The sequence below is a fragment of the Equus quagga genome, chromosome 7, assembly GCF_021613505.1.
Source record: "Equus quagga isolate Etosha38 chromosome 7, UCLA_HA_Equagga_1.0, whole genome shotgun sequence".
Lineage (NCBI taxonomy): Eukaryota > Metazoa > Chordata > Mammalia > Perissodactyla > Equidae > Equus > Equus quagga.
Genome location: NC_060273.1, coordinates 135,063,108 through 135,081,730, shown reverse-complemented (window position 1 = coordinate 135,081,730; position 18,623 = coordinate 135,063,108). Strand labels below are relative to the sequence as shown.

At 50.6% G+C, this 18,623-nt stretch overlaps 1 protein-coding gene across 1 annotated transcript; it reads right to left on the bottom strand.

Moving 5' to 3' along the window:
- Window positions 1-5,114: 5,114 nt before the first annotated feature.
- Window positions 5,115-7,521, bottom strand: LOC124243056 (translation initiation factor IF-2-like). Its single transcript, XM_046668635.1, has 2 exons — window positions 6,765-7,521; window positions 5,115-5,649 (listed from the first exon to the last, which is right to left on the bottom strand). Exons 1-2 carry the CDS (start codon window positions 7,412-7,414, stop codon window positions 5,517-5,519), a joined length of 783 nt encoding a protein of 260 aa, XP_046524591.1. The 5' UTR covers window positions 7,415-7,521; the 3' UTR covers window positions 5,115-5,516.
- Between the last annotated feature and the right edge of the window lie 11,102 nt (window positions 7,522-18,623).

Genomic DNA, 18,623 nt, shown 5'->3' with positions numbered 1-18,623 from the left:
AGGCAGTTCTGACCTCAGCACTGAGCAGGTGGTGCGTGGGGTGCTGTCCTGGGCACATCCCCTGCGGTGAACAGAGCTAAGAAGGCGGGTCAGCCTCTGACACACAGGAGTGGTGTGGTCCTCATGACACAGAAGCAAAGGACGCAGGAGTCCTGTGCTGGTGTTGCTGCGGTCACTGTCCGCCCGGGAGGGGGCCTTGGGGCCAAGACCAGCAGCCACCAGGGTCTCAGTTCTGCCCGTGGTGCCCTCCTTCCTGTCTGTCTCCCTAACTGACCATCAATCGGGGTGGTGTGGAAAGGAGTGTCAGCACTTTGGCCTTGGAGGAAAGTCAGGAGTACCGGGATGTGCCTGCTTCAGCCGTTGAGGCCACTGGTCAGAGTCGCTTCTCTGCCTGGCTGCAGGCTGGCCCATGCCCCTCGGTCTGTGTGGCTGGAGTGCAGGAGCAGCCCCATGGGAGGGCCTTCCCTCTGAGGCTGCGAGTTAGAGCGCCAGGGCGTCTCCCTGTGGCCCCCGGGATCGGGGGCATGCGTTTTCCGGGCAGCGGTGTTAGCAGAGCACTAGAGCCGCTGGCTGGCAAGGCCTGACGTGGGGCCTTGAGTAGACAGGGAGAGAGGTGGCTGGGTGTTTTCAGTGGGGCAACTTCCCAGTGAGATGCCGCCTCGGAGATGGCGCATGTAACACATGTCCTCAGGATGCTCCAGGCTCCCGGGACCCTGTGGTGTTTGGCCTAGACCCAGAGAAATCTTGTCCCGGTTCCTCCTCAGCGTTTTGAAAAGGAAGGTCCATATAACAAAGCACTGCCTCTGTTGGACACACCAAAGCAGTTACACAGAATGCTGGGGCTGCGGCCACCCAGCTTGAGTGGCTCCGAGGAGCCTGGGAGCAGGCGACGGGGCCTCAGCGCTCTCTTCACCCTCCCCCCCACCCAATCTCACAGATGAGCCTCTGGAAGCTGCTGCCGGACTTGGGAAGCTCTGCGAGTTTCACAGCTGCTCTAGTTTGCTTCATAAAAACAATAAAGTTTTGAAAAATAAGCTGGCAGGATAAAAAAAAAGTAACTCCAGTGGTAGTATTTCCAGGAGCCTGGCACGTGGCCTTGTCCAACTCAGGCCTTCTGTACAAAAGGTTCCAAGGCATGCACTTTCATTGTTAGAAGACCAGAAAAGCCAGAAACACTCATTTAACCTCCAAAGAAACAAGAGTCAGCTGACAAACAGACAGTAAAATCAAACTCACAAGTTTTCAGATACTGGAGTAACCAGACACATACGGTAAGTATATTTAATATATTTTAAGAAATGAAATAAGGAATTTAAATATTATTGAGAAGCAAGAGATGATAGAAATGATCAGGCAGAGAACTTCTAGAAATAAACATCTTTTATTTTTAATGCTTTTTGGTGAGGAAGATTGGCCCTGAGCTAACGTCTGTTCGGCCTCTGAACCCAGTGTGAATCCAAATGACAAGAGCAGAGTCTTGGGTGAAAAGGAAAGACAGCTTTACTTTCTTTGCCAGGCAGAAGGAGCAAAGCAACGGCCAGTGGCTTAAGAACTGCTAGCTCGTCGTTAAAAAGTGGGTAGGGGTTTCTAAAGACTGGGGAACGTGGCTGCTTGTGGGGGGAGTCGGGCCTTGCAGGTCCGAGCTCTCCCACCAGCCTGTGTTCGGCCTTGTGAGGCTGCTTGCAGAGATGAGGAGATGAGGGAATCTGCAGGTGGGCGCCCGTGGTCGTCTGCCTCCATGGTGGGTGGTGGACTCTGGCGCCAGGAAGCCCAGGAGCTGGGCCCGGGAAGCTCTGGTTTCTTGATATTCTCTGGACAGTAGCTTTCCAGTGATAAACTTCAAGGACTGTGATTAGCCACAACTTTAGTGGGAGCCCAGCGTGAGGCCAGCTGCGCTTCAGCTATTTGTAACTTCTATTTGGTCTAAAGCTCAGGGAATCAAAGGTTAGGGAAACAGATGTTTACACAAGTGAAACAGAAGAAGCAGGCGAGGGGATGAGTGCTTCTGGTTGTAACCCCACACGTGCTGGGTCCAACGTAGGGGAGCCGACGTCAGGCGGTGCTAATTACAAGCCTGTAACAGGCTGAGTTCCCACCCTCTCGTCCCCTGTCCTTCCTGGTGACCTGAGCCACCTCGTAAGCACAAACACACTCCCAAATGGGGTGTAGACACCGACCTACAGAGTCAGCATCAGATTTACCCACGCTTTACCTCTTTCCCTGTGCATGCCAACCTTGCACTGAGACTTTCCCTTCTGGGACTTTTGCTACAGGACTTTCCTTTTGCTGAAAGTCATCCTTTAGAATTTTTTTTTTTTTAAGATATTTTTCCTTTTTCTCCCAAAGCCCCTGGTACATAGTTGTGTATTTTTAGTTGTGGGTCGCTCCAGTTGTGGCATGTGGGATGCTGCCTCAGCATGACCTGATGAGTGGTGCCATGTCCACGCCCAGGATTTGAACTGGTGAAACCCTGGGCCGCCGGAGCAGAGTGCGCGAACTTAACCGCTCAGCCACAGGGCCAGCCTCGTCCTTTAGAGTTCTTTAAGTTTTAAGTTAGGCTCTGCTGTGGCAAGCTTTTTGTACAATTCTGCACCCAATTCCGATGTGAGGGTTCTTCCCCAACTTCATGCAGTTCTGCGACTACAGCGGGGGTCCCACCGTTCACCCTCGTTCTGACACGTGGAGATGGCGTCAGACCCCCACAGGTTAAGGGCTCAGTCCTACAAGACCGCCTCTCCTTCAGATGCCAGGTGTCACCTGTGCACCTGACCACTGGCTCCAGATCAGAGGCTCCCCGACCCCTCCCCGGTTGGACAAGTTTGCTGGAGTGGCTCACAGAACTCAGGAAACATTTCACTTGCCAGATCACCAGTTTCTAGTGAGAGCATATAACTCAGAACCACCAGGTGCAGAGACGCATAGGGCAGGTCTGGGAAAGCGCCCCGCACTCCCACTTCCTCTCCGAGCACACTGTCCTCCTCCAGGCACCTCGACGTGCCCGCCGACCCACAAGCTCTCAGAACCGTCCTTTTGGGTCTTCTGGAGGCTCCATCACACAGGCTGATCAAATCATGGCCCACTGGTGATTGATTGAAGCTCCAGCCCCTCTCCCCTCCGGGGGTCCGGGGTGGGACTGAAAGCTTCAGCCTCTAATCACGAGTTTGGTTCCCATGGGGACCAGCCCCATCCTCAGGGCTGTCCAGAGTCACCTCGTTAGCATAAGCTCAGGTGTGGTTGACGGGCTTGTCGTGACTGTCAAGACCCCTTTATCGCTCTCATCACAGGAGAGTCCAGGGGTTTTGGGAGCTCCGTGCCAGGAACGGGACAAGACCGAATACGTATTTCTTACTATAAATCACATCACAGTGTGAGAACGTCTTATTTAGGATGAGACAGTTTTGCTGCTATGCAGTTTTAGGCTGTTAATTTTTCTCTCAGTACATTGAAGATACTATTCGCTTTTCTTCTGGCTCCCACGGTTGTTTTTGATAAGCCACATTTTAAAAAAAGATCTTGTCTCTGCTTACCTTTAAGATCCTCCCTCTGTCTTTGGTTCTGCACTTTCACTAAGATGTGACAGGGTAGAACTTTTTATTCATACTGCTGGGGACCCACTGGGCTTCCTGAGGCTAAGAGCTAATGACTTCCATCACTTCTGGAACGTTCTCAGCCATTTTGTCACCAACTAGATACCCCGAGGAACTCACGGGTGGGTTTGGACATTTTAACGTTTTCCAAATTGTTCTTTTTCCTTTTGTTATGTTAAGGAATGCCATCACCAACCACCCTGAACCAGACTAGGCCTCGCCATGAGAGCTACACCTGTGGCCTTTGCCTTATTTTTAGTGCTAAGATCTTTCCAGGAAGAGCTAAAGCCTTATTCTCATCACCTGCAGTGTGTGTGGGATCACGTTTTCCAACTGAGGTTGCGCAAGAGGATTTCCACCTTTCCCTTTTGAATATTCATTCCCCATCCCAAATGTCCCTGCTTCCCAGGGGCATTATGACCCTGGAGTGATTCCTCACGGTCTCCTACTTGCCGCAAATAGACCTTCCTTTGTGAGACAACTACTTCTGGTGTAGTCTGATTTAACTCGCCAGGAGAGAACTCACTTGGGTTTCGGTAACAATTATTTCTTTGAAATAACAATCTCCAGGGAGAGCGGGGCTGGAGGTCCCGCTGCACAGACGCTCCTGGGCCAGGAAGTTGATGAGCTTCCAGGTTGGAGCCCTGGAGGTGCTGGGGCATTGCCCGGAGCAACCACAGGGCTGCACGCACCACACCCCATGCTCACCTGTGCATCTCTCCCATTTGGGTGGTCGTGACTCGCATCCTTTATGATAAACCAGTAAACCCAAGTGTCTGCTGAGCTCTGAGTTCTTCTAACCCATTATCAAATCAGAGTAGGGGGTTCTGGGAACCCCAAATTTATAGCCAAGTGACATCAGTGCTGGTGGCCTGGGCACCCCATTGTGACTGGCATCTGAAGTGGAGGCAGTCTTGTGGGCTGAGCCCTCAAACCTATGGGGTCTGTGCCGACTCCAGGAACTCACTGTCAGAACTGAGTTGAATTGTCAGACACCTGGTTGGTGTCAGAATTGGAGAGTTGGGTGATATTGGAAAAGACATCACATATTTGGTGTCAGAGAAAAAAAACCACAGATACATCCTCTGTCATCATTAATTGGTAAATCAAGTCAAGAGAAGTCAACAAAGACAAGATGATAACAGAATTGAGAAGCTTGATCTAAAGCATCCGTGAGCCATTGCACTCACGACTGGAGAATGACATTCCGATCAAAAGCACATGGAATATGTGTGAAAATTAACCTGGTTCTCAGCCCTGAAGTTTCCATAACTTTCAAGGTATCAGTTTCATAGGGACCGTATCCTTTGACCACAATTGTGTTAAAAAAGACAGCAATGGCAGAAAGGCAACTGAAACCCTTCACACACTCGAGTTAAGGAGCTCGTTGTAGATGCCTCATGCGTCAACAGAAAATCACAAATTTTCAGCTACTTAGAAATGAATGACAATGAAAATACAACAAAATATGGTTGTGGGTGTACATTTATTAGGGGTAACTATACCATTAGTCATATTATTAAAAAAGACTGGAAATTGATCAGCTGTGCTTTCGACTGGAGACATTCGCAAAATAACAACAGAATAGGCTCAAAGAAAGTAAACCGAGGGAAATAATTAACAGAAATGAAAGAAAGATGGGGCGGAAGGGGTCCGAGGCTCCATGCTGCGTTGGACAGCTGCGTCCCTCCCTCCCCAGCCTGGCCGCAGCGCTGTGGGTCACTGGATCTTCCAGGAGTGCTGGTTCGAAGATAGACAGCTGTCGGGTGTTCATCGGTCTGCCTGTGCCTTCTTTCTCCGTGTAGCGGGGGCACACGTGTTCAGTAGTTCACAGTGCCGTGTCTTGCCTGTTCCCCGCATCGTGAGCACGCTCCCTGTCGTCACGTGCATGTTTGGCGGCGTCCAGTGTCTGCATGTCGCTCAGTTCCGTCACCTCCGTGGACGTGGGGTGCCCTCCCTGTGCTCTGCTCTCTGAACAGTGCTTTGATGCGCATCTACCAGATAAGTCCTGTGGGACGATTTCCTCTTGACTGTATGCTTGCATTTCAGGGGCCTTGTCCACCTGGGCAGGAATGGGGACACTTACCCCCTAACGTCGCCACCGTGATGTGTTTACCTGGCACTGGTGCGAGGAGTATTTATCAGTGGGTTTGAGGAAGATGTGAGTTGGAAAGCTGAGACAGAGTAGGGGAGAGACCCCATTTGAAGAGGGCTGTACCAGGAGCTTGTGCCCTGACTCCCAAGTGTATCTGAGTGGTGGCCAGCGGGCAGTGAGCACCAGGGTCTGGGGTCACTGGCCCTGCTGGGGGAGCCCCCCCCCAGTTATGGTCCTTGTGTAGAGGTGCTTTCTCCATTTGATGTTGGAAAAGCACGTCACAGGAAGTGAGAGCTGTGCAGTAAACACCCACGGACGTGCGTGATTGTGATGAGCTGCTGCTGGCCTCGCCCCTTTGGGTATCAATCCCCCGGCCCCCATCCTCTAGGCCCCCTCTGCCCTTCTTATCTATTGACGCATTTCCCAGCCAGTGGCAGGCCTCAGCCCCCTCACCCCTAACGCCTTCCTCAACGTCATTTACGGTTATTTTTCTCCCTTGAAGGTAAAATTAACATACAGTAAAATTGTGCATACAGTGAAATGCACAATTTCGGCTGTTTGATGGATCCTGAGAAAGCAAGCATACCACTGTGCCACCCAGACCTGGGGGAGTCTGGAACATCCGTCCCTGGGCAGCTCTCTCCTGCCCCAACCACCCCAGAGGCACCCAAGCTTCTCTGAAGCTGTGTGTCGGTCTGGCACAGGTGCCCACATTTCTCTCTCGGCCCCTCTCTGAGCCTCCGCAGGCTGTGTGTCTGCCCACAGTGCCGGCCTCTGTCAGGTCACGTGCTGGGTGGAGGGACACAGGAAGCTTGTCATTGTGGTCTGGGTGCTGCGGGTTGTTACGGGCAGAGCGGCTCTGAGCAAACGGACTAGGTCCAGATTGCAGTAAATAGGACTCTGACCCGCAGCCTGCGGTGAACTGAAGGACACCCGCCCACCTTCTCCCTCCCGGCCCCTGTCCTCTCTGTGGTCTGAGGGAGCATGTGCGGGTCAGCCCTGGGGGCTCTGTCCTCTCTGTGGTCTGAGGCAGCATGTCCGGGTCAGCTCTGGGGCCCCTGTCCTCTCTGTGGTCTGGGTACCTGGTCCGCTCAGTGTCTGTGTCCTCAGTTTCTTTCCCAGCGATGTCGGTTCCTTGGCTCAGGTGTTTGCGGGAGAAGCATTGTTTCTGAATAGGCTTGATGTCGGAGGCGCTGGAAATGAGCCGTTGGTGCGGGAAGTCAGGGCGCAGACCCTGCTGTGAGGCCAGAGGGCTGGGCTCTGTCTGTCTCTGCTCGCCCTTCCTTCCGTGCTGACTGAGCGCGGCCAACCACACGCGGGAGCACGGCGCCCGCGGGGCCGGACCGGTGCGGGCAGAGAGCAGGGCGCGGGGCTCGGGGCCGTGCGGCACGGGGTCGGGGGCCTGCAGGACGGGCGTGTCCAGGCGGAGGGCACCGTGGGGGCGAGGCCCTGAGCCCGACGCCGTCTGGAAAGCTCTGCAAACAGCCGAGGCCAGTGCGCTTGCGGCCGCTGGCGCGCACGAGCGGGCACCACCGGCCCCTCCGCCCGCGGGGTCTGCGCGGCAGGCACGATCCCGGGGGAGCGGGGCGACGGCGAGCCCTGGGCCCGGGGCGGGCGGGCGGCCTGGGGTCCCGGGCACAGCGTGGGCTGCGGGCGCGGGGAGCGCGGGGACCGGGAGCGCGGACACGGCCCGGCCCCAGCGCGCGCCTCTCCTGCACGCGGGCGGCCCCATGTGCTGCGCCGTCGGGACTGTTCGAAGGAGGTTCTGCCGAGACCACCGCCGTGTAGGAAATGATGCGTGGAGGTCCCCCACCCCCAGGTCACTTCTGGCAGAACTGAGCCGCAGCACACAGGGGCGTTGACCTGCCCGCCCGCTGCCCTCACTCAGACCCGCGGTTCTTTGCGCTCCTCTGTGGTCCGCGAGTGCTGTGCTGTCTATCACAAGGGGAGGTGGCGTGCCTCGCTCTAGTCCACATACAGAACATCGCATCCTGTAGATACCGCTCGACACAAGGTTGACATGAGGGAAGCCATTGTAGAAAAGAAACCGTACTGTAACTTTAAATGACCTCAAACTAGCCCAGACAGGCTCTGTAGATTTTGTGGCCCCTCCCAGCTGCTTTAAGATGATAGCTTTCTTCTTTCGAGTTCCTTAGGAATGTGATGACCCTGGGCAGAGAGTCTATGCTGATGGCTATCATCAATGACAACTGAAAGATCAGGGTATAGGCATTGCTCCATTCTCTGGTGCATATCCAGTAAAACAAAGGACTAACGGGAACTGTGACCAGATGTCTGCCCCACCCAGAGACCAGCCCCGTATATCGCTGGCCTGTAGTCTTTGTTCTGGGAGATGGTTCTTTTGGACACGAGGCGACCATCTTCCCTCTTGCTAGCAAGCTGTAATAAAGGCCTTTCTCCCCTACCCCCTTGCCTCCTATTGGCATGTCTTGCGGCAGGCAGACGAGCCCACTTGGGCGGTAACAGCAGGGTCCCTGCTGGCCCTTTGTAGCCACCGCACGGTCACCCACCCCAAGCCCCTGGCCACCACCAATCTGCCCTCCATTCCGAAATTCTGTCAATCCCAAAATGTGACGTAAATGGTTTCGGATAGTGACCTCCAGGTGCTGACCTTTTCCACTCAGCCTGAGTCCCTGGAGTTCTGCCTGGTGGTGGCTCTGTCAAGAGTTGACTTGTCCTCAGTGCTCGGTGCAGTCGGTGGTGTGGGTCACAGTCTGTGAAGGCGGCCACCTGGGCGAGGACACTTGGGTTGTCTCCAGTTGGGGGTATTAGAAATTAGGCTGCTCCAGGTTTCGTGTGGACGCAGTGTCATTTCTCTGGGCTTAGTGGCCGGGCGAGCCGTGGCTGGGCCACGTGGCGGTTGCCTGTTTAATTTATAGGAACTGCAGACTTCCAGAGCGGCTGCGCCATTTTACACCCCACCATCAAAGTCCGAGAGGCCCAGTTTCTCTGTCTCCTCACTGGCTGTTTTCAGCTCGGCCATTCTGATGGCTGCAGCGGCCTCTCCCTGTGGCTGACGTGTTGACCTATTCCCCCGGCTCATTCGCTGCCTCTCATGACGTTTGTCCGTTTTCTAATTGCATTGTTTTGTTTTCACTGTGGAGTGTACACCTCAACCTCAGTCCTCTGTCGGATGTGGTGGATTCTCGCTGTTGGAGGTGGTTCTGTCTGAAATCACACAGACACTGACTTGGCGAGTCCCGTGCCACTGCCCCCGGGCAAGAACGAGCGAGGGTCCCACCAGCCTCTGGGCACGACATTTTTGTCAACCGACCAATAGGTGACTGGAGGGCTCGTGCCTGGAGGAAGCTCGTCTCACACACGTGTTTTCTCCCTGCACACGTCCCAGCCTTCTCGAGCTCAGGAACACTAGACAGCACTCCAGCTGGGCGCCTGCCGGCCATTTTAAAGAGTGAAATTACCAACAAGCAGCACAAGAACGCAAACAACAGAGCACCAAATAGACCGTGAAAAGGCCACTTGTTTACAGTCCGAGCGCTGGGACAAGAGGGCAGGGTGAGGCCTCGTTCCACCTCGGCTGGGAGCCTGGGCACTGGGAGAGTCGAGCTTTGAAGCTCTGAGCGTGTCCGCCAAGGCTGCGAGAGCACCTTGAGTACTGGTTTCGCGGTTACAGGTAAACCTATGGGTAGGTGAGTTCACGAGTACAGAATCTGCAAGTAACGAGGACCAACTGGCTTGCACATGTTTTCCTCCACTGTAGCTTGTCTTTTTATCCTCATCTCATGGGCTTTTGCTGAGCAAAAGCTTTTAATATTCATGAGATCAAGTTACCAGTGTTTCCTTTTACGAATCATGCTTTAGGGCTCGCTGAAGTCCAAGCGCTCTTTGCCTAGCCCTGGATTCTGAAGATTTTCTCCTATGTTTTTCCTGAAAGTTTTATAATTTTATGTTGTATATTTAAGTCCGTTATTTGAGTTAATTTTCACATAAAGTGTGAGATTTAGCTCGAGGTTCATTTTCCGCGGACATCCCATTGTTCCAACACCACTTGTTAAAGGTTCTCCTTCCTCCGTTGAATTGCCTTTGCTCCCGTCAAAGATCAGTTGGGCAGATTCGTGTGGGTCTGTTACTGGGTCTCTGTTCTGTCCTGTTCATCCGTGTGTCTGTCCCTCTGCGACACCCACTGCCCTGACTTCTGGGGCTGTATAGCAAGGCTTAACGTCGGGTAGAGTGATTCTTCCCACTTTATTCTTCTTCTTCAAGACCATTTTAGCTACTCGGGGGCCTGTGCCCTTCCACGTGAGTTTTAGAACAAGCTTGTCTGTGCCTACAAGAGGCCTTGCTGTTTTTTTATGTTTCGTTTTTTTTTCTTTTATTGAGAGCATGACAGTTTGTTGTGCACAGGAAGGCTATGACTTCCTGTATTTACGCTAACAAACTTTCTTTAAGTCTGTTTGACTTTTGAGGACATGAACATCAGTTTATTTAATTAATTTTACAAATATATTAAGAACCTCCTTGTGTTGGATGCTAGAAATCTAGTAGTGAAAAAAGTGGACATACTTTAGCAGTTCTCAGCATGCACACTGTGTATTTTAAGTAAACTGCGTATTGATAGAACTGTAGAACTGGTCAATTTGGCCCTACTTTACTTGGTATTAATTGAATATTTGAAATTAAGAGATTTGCCCCATATTCATAAAAATTTTCGTTAGAATGCATCCCCTCAATGCAGGATTTGATATTATCACCAAAAACACTGGAATGTCAGTCAAGAGGACAAAGTCTGAAGTGTCCGGGAGCCCAGAGTATAGATTTAGGAAAATACTTGATCAGCAAAACATAACTACACAATATTCTCCAGTATCTAATGGAGAAGACAATGAACTAAGTGTTGCAGCTTAGATTTTCCTCCAAAGGAGGAAAATAAAGCTCAAAGGAAAACTGATTCATTTTCCGGAAACTTACTTTATGGCCAACTTACTTTATGGCTCAAGAGTGAGATGGGCAGTGGGTGATGCAGAGAGGAACTGCCAATGGAGAAGGTAGACGGGGCACACGGCAGGCCAGCGCTGGCAGATTTTTAAAGTGCAGGAAGGGGACAAACAGGGAGGAAATGGCTACAGCAAGCCCTCCACTCAGCCGGGCTCTGTGGCAGACGACCAGGGACAGGCCTCAGGTCTAGAGCCAGTGTGGAAACATAACCCCATAACCTGCAGTGGGAGAGGAGAGTCAGCTGCAAGGGCTGAGTGCTATGAATAAAACGCAGTGCTGTGGGGAGGGAGATGGAGAGACGGAGAGAGAGGAAGATCAAGCAGAGTTGAACCACGCACACCGCGGGGTCCCAACCCATCCTGGAAGGGAGCGTGCGCGTGTGTGGTGCGCAGGGGTGCAGAGGCGGCTCAGATGCCTGGGCGGGCAGCAGGGCAGTGTCAGGCGACATTTGGGTCTGGGCAGCAGCTGTTTGGCAAGCCTTTACCGTTTCTAGACTTAACGGAGCTTGAGCTAGTTCAAGAGTATGGCTGATCTCTTGCTGGGATTTTGGTAGGAGGTGCATCGGACTTACAGACCTGTCTGGGGACAACTGACCTGTTCTGTGGAGCGGGGTGATGGTGGCCACCCCCCTGGGTCTTGGGAGGCCTCGGTGTGTCCCAGGTCCGCCCCAGGGTGCATCTTGCATTCTTAGGGCTCCTGTCCTTAAAGTGATGCCCATGGGCAGCCCTCGTGGGCGACACTTTGCCAGCAAAGCTGTTGGTCTCAGTTTTGCTGACTTTCAGTAAGAAGATGACACCACGTGGGCCAGCCGAGCAGCAGCTGTGGCCAGCGGCCTCCACAGCTTGCAGGATGTGTCCGCCCCACCCCATCCCGGTGTCCTGGCCACAGGCTCCCAGCACCAACCCACACCTCGCGGGCCTGTTCCCTGTCTGTGCAGGAACACACAGCTGGGGCTGCGCCCGCCCGCGTGGGTCTGCGGTGTGCACCTGGCGCTGCGAGGAGGCCCGGCAGGTGCGGCCCACTGTCATGGAACAGACCACCTAGAGGGGCGGGGGCTCTGCTGTGAACGGACTGCCGGTCCAGGAAGGGAGGCGGCGGCCGGGGGGCGGGGGGGTGACAGCCCTGCGTGCAGGTCACCGAGACGTAACCGGTGGTCCTGGGTGGGGGTCCAGCAGTGGGACCGGGCCCCCAGCGGTCCCTCGTGACCCCACCACCCACCCCCCCGAGTCAGAAGCTGTGTGCATCAGCTGCTTCCCGTGTTAGTTTGCTCTGATGCAGCTGAGCTGGCTCCCAGGGCCGGGTCAGGTAGGGGTCCCAGAGAGAGCGCCTGTTCCCCCTGGGGGCCGGGAGGGAGCACTGGAGTGAGTGGGCATTTAGGTGCTGAGGGGGGTTCTGGGGTGGGAGGGGTTTCTCTGGCTGGAATTGAACACGGGGGCCTGGAGGGGGCCACTCAGAGCGGCTCCCTGTGGGAACAGCTACCCCCCGACAGTCCAGGAGTGAGCCCAGGCGTGTGGCATCAGCTCTCACGCCGCAGGTCGGGTCCCTTCAAGAGACATGGGTGTGACTGCAGAGTGCGGACAGCTGGAGAGTGGCAGGAGGCTGGAAACAGGAGGAGGAAGTTCTAGGAATCCATGAAATATGGCAATCCAGTTTTTAAAAAAAGTTTACATTTTAAAATTGTGGTAAAATATATACAACATAAAAATTACCATTTTAACCATTTTTAAGCATAGATTCCATGTCATTAAGCACATTCACATTGTTGTGCAACTGTCACCACATACCCCACTTCCAGCAGTGGACAGATCATCCAGACAGAAAATCTGAGGAAATACTGGACTTGAACTCTACCTTAGACCAAATAGACCTAACAGACGTATGCAGAACATTCTCGTTTTCTTTGGTGATGTCTTTTCAGGGCGGAAGTTTTTAATTTCAACCCAGTTAACTTTCATGGATTTTTTCTTAAGGTGTGTGCTTTTTGTACCTGAGGTCATGCAGCTGTTATCTACTCTCACTTCTAAAACTTCTGTAGTCTGCTTTCACACTCAGGTTTTCATTGCCTGGGGCCAATGTGGACGTGTGGTGTGAGGTGGGGTTAACTTTGGCGTTTTGCTGTTTGTGTGACCAGCTGTCCCAACCCTGCTCACAGAGCAGCCCTCCTTCCGCGCTGACCCGCAGCGTGCTTGCTCACCCCCGACTGGCCCACCTCTGGGGGTCTGTTTCTGGCCTTTGCATTCTGCTCCACGGGCTCCATCTGCCCGTCTCTGTGCTGGCACCGTGTGGTCTTAATTACTGCATCTTGAGGACAATTCTTTGGCTCTGGTGCGGCTCTATAACAAGCCAAGACCTCGAGACGGCACTGTGGCTGTTGGTGCTTTGCTCATCCACGTGAATTTTAGAGTCAGACTGCTTATGATCTGTTCACATACATCCTCTTGCACACGCACAATAGCATTTTGATCGGATGCATTAAATGTTTGGATCACGTTGGGGAGAACTGCCATTGGGGTGCTCTTGAGTTTTCAAGTCCATGAACATCACACATCTCTCCATTTATTTAGGACTACTTTAATGTCTTTTACAGCAATTGTATCATTTTTCTAGAGTTCTTATATACCTTTTGTTAAATTAATCCGTGTGGTCTTAAAAATAATTTTGATACTATTGCAAATGGCATCCTTGTGAAATTGCATTTATCTAAACTTTTGTTCACGATGTCTAGAAATAAATTTGCAAAATTGTAAGTGGTTCTCAGTGACTCTTTTCTGCAGGTGGTTTGGGCTTTTACTGTAGGCAATCAGCTAATCTGAGATGAATGACGGTTTTGTTTCTTTCTTGCAGCTCATACACCTTTATTTTTTTCCATGCTTTCCTGTGATGGCTTGAGTTAAAGAGGGACGTGGTGCCTCACTGTTCTTGACCTTAAAGGAAACGTCATGGTTGTTTCACCACTTGGTCTGATGACTGCTGAGATTTTTGGTAGAAATCCTCTTTCAGGTTGAGAAAGTTTTCATGACTTCAAGTCCCAGTTTGCTAAGTTTTTTTGCTGAGGAAGATTAGCCCTGAGCTAACATCTGTGCCAGTCTTCCTCTATTTTGTATGTGGGTCACCACCGCAGCACGGCCACTGACGAGTGGTGTAGGTCCACGCTCGGGAACCAAACCTGGGCTGCCAAAGTGGAGCACGCTGAACTTAACCACTAGGCCACAGGGCTGGCCCCCCAGTTAGCTAAGTTTTAAAAAAACCTCATGAATGCTTGTTGAAGTTTATTGATTTTGGGGGGGGTATGTTTTGTAAGAATTTGTCCATATCATCTAAATTTTCAAATTTTTTGTAATAACATTATTCTTAATATCCTATTGTATAAAAAAAGTCTATGCTGAGGTATAGTTGATGTACAATAAAATGCATCCATTTAAAGCATACAATGCGATGGCTTTGGCAAACATCCTCTTATCTTTTTTCTAATCATGCTGTACATTAGAGCCTCAGAACTTTTTATCTAACTGAAAGTTCGTACCCTTTAGCTACATCTCCCCTTTTGCTCCTTCCCCTCGTCGCGGCAACGGCCATTCTACTCTCTGCTTCTGTGAGTTCAGTATCAGGAGCTGTCGGAACTGGAACAGGAACGCACAGCTGAAGAAGAGGCACGAGAGAAGGAAACTGCAGGAGAAGAAAAAGAAGAAGAACCTCCAAGAAAACTCACTGTGAAGGGTTTAGCGGAAGCTCTTGCAGACCTCAACCAGCTCTTTAAAAAGTTTGAAAACATGGACCCCAAGACCAGACGGTTTCCATTAATAGAGAGGAATGTTCATGGTACATTATCTGCTTATGAGAAAACCCATGATGAGAAAAAGAAACAAACGACCATGGACGTATTTCTGAAAAGAGTGACACCTCCTCAGTAAGAGCCTCAGGCAGGTCCTTCAGGGGGTGTCGCAGAAGAAGGCCTGTTATCATAGGAGATGACAGCTCCATGCGTGTTATTGCCCCTGAAGACCTCCCAGTGGGACAGGATGCGGAGGTGGAAGACAGTGATGTTGATGATCCTGACCCTGCGTAAGCCTGGGCTAATATGTGCACTGTGTCTTAGTTTTTAACAAGAAAGTTTAAAAAGTAAAAGAATTTAAACTATTTTAAAAATAGAAAAAAGCTTATAGAATAAGGATAGAAAGAAGAAAATACTTTTTGTACAGCTGTAAAATGTTTGTATTTTAAGCTAGGTGTTATTACAGAAGAGTCGAAAAGTTAAAAAGAATTAAAAAGTTTCTAAAGTAAAAAAGTCACAGTAAGCTAAGGTAACGTTATTATTATCATTTTTTAGGATTTTACTTTTCCTTTTTCTCCCCAAAGCCCCCCGGTACATAGTTGTGCATTTTTAATTGTGGGCCCTTCTAGTTGTGGCATGTGGGATGCTGTCTCAGCATGGCTTGATGAGTGGTGCCATGTCTGCGCCCAGCATCCAAACCGGCGAAACCCTGGGCCATCGAAGCAGAGCACGCGAACTTAACCACTCGGCACGGGGCCGGCACCATAAGGTGATTTCTTATTGAAGAAAGGAAAATATATATTTATAAATGTCACTTAGTCCTAGTGTGCAGTGATGTCCTGGCCCCTCACTCACTGACTCACCCAGAGCAACTCCCCGTCCTGCAGGCTCCATTCACGGTAGGTGCCCTAGACAGGTGTACCAGTTTTTATCTTTTACACTGTATTTTTACCTTACCTTTCTATGTTTAGCTACGTTAGACACACAAATACTTACGCTGTGTTACAGTCACCTACAATATTCAGTGCAGGAACATGCTGCAGGTTTGTCACCTGGGAGCCATGGCTTATGCTGTGGAGCCTGGCTCTGCAGTGGGCTACACTGCCTAGGTTTGTGTAAGGACCCTCTGTGACGTTCACAAAATCACCAATGACATTTCTCAGAACGTGTCCCTGTGAGGTGTGACTAGATCACCGCTTCTTTATCCATTCATCTGTCGATGACACCGGGTAGTTTCCATATCTTGGCTACTGTGAATAAGGCTGCATTGAACATGGGGGCACAGACATCTCTTCAAGATACTGATTTCATTTTCTTTGGTTAAACACCCAGAAGTGGGATAGCTGGGTCATACGGTATTTCTAGTTTTAGTTTTTTGAGGAACGTCCATACTATTTTCCATTGTGGCTGCACCAGTTTACATTCCTACCAACAGTGCACAAGGGTTCCCTTTTCTCCATGTCCTCGCCAATATTTGTTATTTCTTATCTTGTGTTTTCTCCCCAAAGCCCCGGTGCACAGTTGTATGTCCTGGTTGTAGGTCATTCTAGTTCTTCTGTGTGGGACGCCACCACAGCACGGCTTGATGAGCGGTGTGTGTGTCCGTGCCCAGGATTGGAACCTGCGAACCCTGGGCCGCCAAAGCGGAGTGTGCGAACTTAACCACTAAGCCACTGGCCCAGCCCCATATTCCTTATATTTTTGATAATAGCCATTCTAGGAGGTGTGAGGTGATAATCTCATTGTGGTTTTGATTTGCATTTCCCTAATGATCAGTAATGTTGAACGTCTTTTCATGTCCCTGTTGGCCACCTGTGTGTCTTTGGAAAAATGTCAGTTTGGATTTTCTGCCCATTTTTAAATCAGATTGTTCGTTTTTTATTATTGAGTTACATAAATTCATTAGATATTTTGGATATTAACCCTTTATCAGATATGTGGTTTGCGGATATTTTCTCCATCCCATAGGCTGCCTTTTCACTCTGCTGATGGTTTCCTTTGCTGTGCAGAAGCTTTTTAGTGAGGGGCCGGCTCCATGGCCGAGTGGTTAAGTTCTCACGCTCCTCTGCGGCGGCCCAGGGTTCGGATCCTGGGCCCGGACATGGCACCGCTCGTCAGGCCACGTGGAGGCGGCGTCCCACATCCCACAGCTAGAGGGCCATGCAGCTAAGATATACAACTGTGTACAGGGGGGGTTTGGGGAGATAAAGCAGAAAAAAAAGGAAAGAAAAGATTGGCAACAGTTGTTAGCCCAGATGCCAATCTTATGAAAAAAAAAGAAGCTTTTTCGTTAGATGTGGGCCCAGCTGTTTAGTTTTGCCTTTGTCGCCTGTGCTTCGGGAGTGAGGTCCAAAAGTCATCACCGAGACTGATGTCACGGAGCTTTTTTCTGTTTCCTTCCAGGAGTTTTGTGGCTTCAGGTCTTCTGTTTAACTCTGATTCATTTTGAGTTAATTTCTGTGAGTGCTGTAAGAGAGGGATCCGGTTTCATTTTTTGGATGTGGATGTCTGGTTTCCCAGCCCCATTTATTGAAGAGACTGTCTTTCCGTGTTGTGTGTTCCTGGCGCCCCCGTCAAAGATGAGTCGCCGGTGGACGCGAGGGTTTGTTTCTGGGCTCTGGATTCTGTCCCCCCGGCCGGTGTGCCTGTTTCTAGCCTGCAGCACACAGTTCTGACTGCGGCAGGCCTGTGGTACAGCTTGCATCCTCTCACTTCTTCAGTGTGTGGCATCCTTTCCTTCCTCGTGTGGACTATCCAAAGACACATCCTCTCCTTTTTTCTTGGTCAATTCTGACAAAGGCTTGTGGAGGAAGCACACGTAGCTTTCTTTATCCTCTCTGCTTTCTTCTTGCGCTCTATTTTGTTAATTTCTGTTCTTATCATTCTTCTGTCACTCCTTACATGTCCCTGTGCTTGTTCCACGTTTGTCTTCCGAGCCTCTGAGATTGGTGAGTAGCTTTTGGCTGTGGGCCGTCTTCCTTTTCTGCTCTGGGCCGTACGGCCACTTCTTGCTGAGTCCTCCGTGTGTCCCATTGCTGGACAGGCAGTGGTTCTGTTTCATTTTAGTTCTAAATGTATTAAAATTTCCATTGCAACGTTTATTGGCCTTAAGTTATTCAGAGGTGATGTCTAAATGAATGGAGCTTGTCTTTGTCTTGTTTTTGGTGAATTTTTACACTCTGGTCAAAGATGAGCTGTTCCGTTGAAGTTACGCTCCCTGCCAGACTGAGCCTCTTCTGACGACCTCTGAACTTCAGTTGTGATTTCCCCAATTTTGTTTCCTCGTAGCATAGCTGCTCCAGCTTTCTTTTGGTTGATATTTGCCTTTTCTGTATTTTCCAGTTCTTTTTCTTTGGACTTTGCTATATGCTTATGTTTTAGATGTGTCTCTAATAAAAACCATTATTTAAATTTTTATTTTTGTTGTCCATCCTCCAAATCCTTTTCATTTAGCTACAATATGTGTGTGTTCGTGATACACACACACGTACCTAACTGGTGCATTTCTACCACTCACACAACAGCTGTTAGCTTAGGAACTGAGTCCTCATGTCCGTTGTTCAAACCATTACATGGTTTAATGCCGGCGCTTTAGATTTATGTCCCGTGCAAATCTGGGGTCACTTGGGAGGGTTTTGGCCTTGGAATTACTTCAGGTCCTAACAACTTTTGTGGACCCCAAAGAGCTTTGCTTCCGCTGTGATAAATCTATTGATATAAAAAATGAGACAAAATTTATTTAAAATAATAAAAAGACCATTGTATGTTAATATCACGAATATATTTTTCATGAAAAAAATAACTGTACTTTCCAAAACCAGCAAAAAAAAAAAAAACATAGGGAGGACAGTGGTGTTTGTTACAATGTGCAAACCACTCCAAGGCCTCATAAGACACGGCCAGGCTCTGCTCTGGAGTCCTGCAGCCGTGGGTGAACTGCGTGTCTGAGGGGTCAGCCTGAAAGAGAAAGCGCAGCTCAGCGTCACGTGGAAGCCGGAGAGATGATGGGTCTCTGCAAGGGGCTCAGAGCCTCCCTCACCTTGGCCCTACCATGACCCTGATCCTGACCCACAACCTGACTGTCACCCTCCCCTGCCCCAGGACCTCCCCTGAGACCTACCCCTGGACCTCACCTGGGCCTCACTCTAACCCTCTGCCTGCCTTTGCTCTGACCCTCACCATGGCCCTCACC

What these genes read in the sequence shown, in the direction of transcription:
- LOC124243056 (XM_046668635.1), bottom strand. Translation starts at nt 7,414, where the DNA reads ATGGGGCCGCCCGCGTGCAGGAGAGGCGCGCGCTGGGGCCGGGCCGTG. An exon ending in ACAGACACTGAGCGGACCAG is followed by an intron (nt 5,650 to 6,764) that starts GTACCCAGACCA and finishes ATTCCTGCCCAG; the next exon opens with GTGGACAAGGCCCCTGAAAT.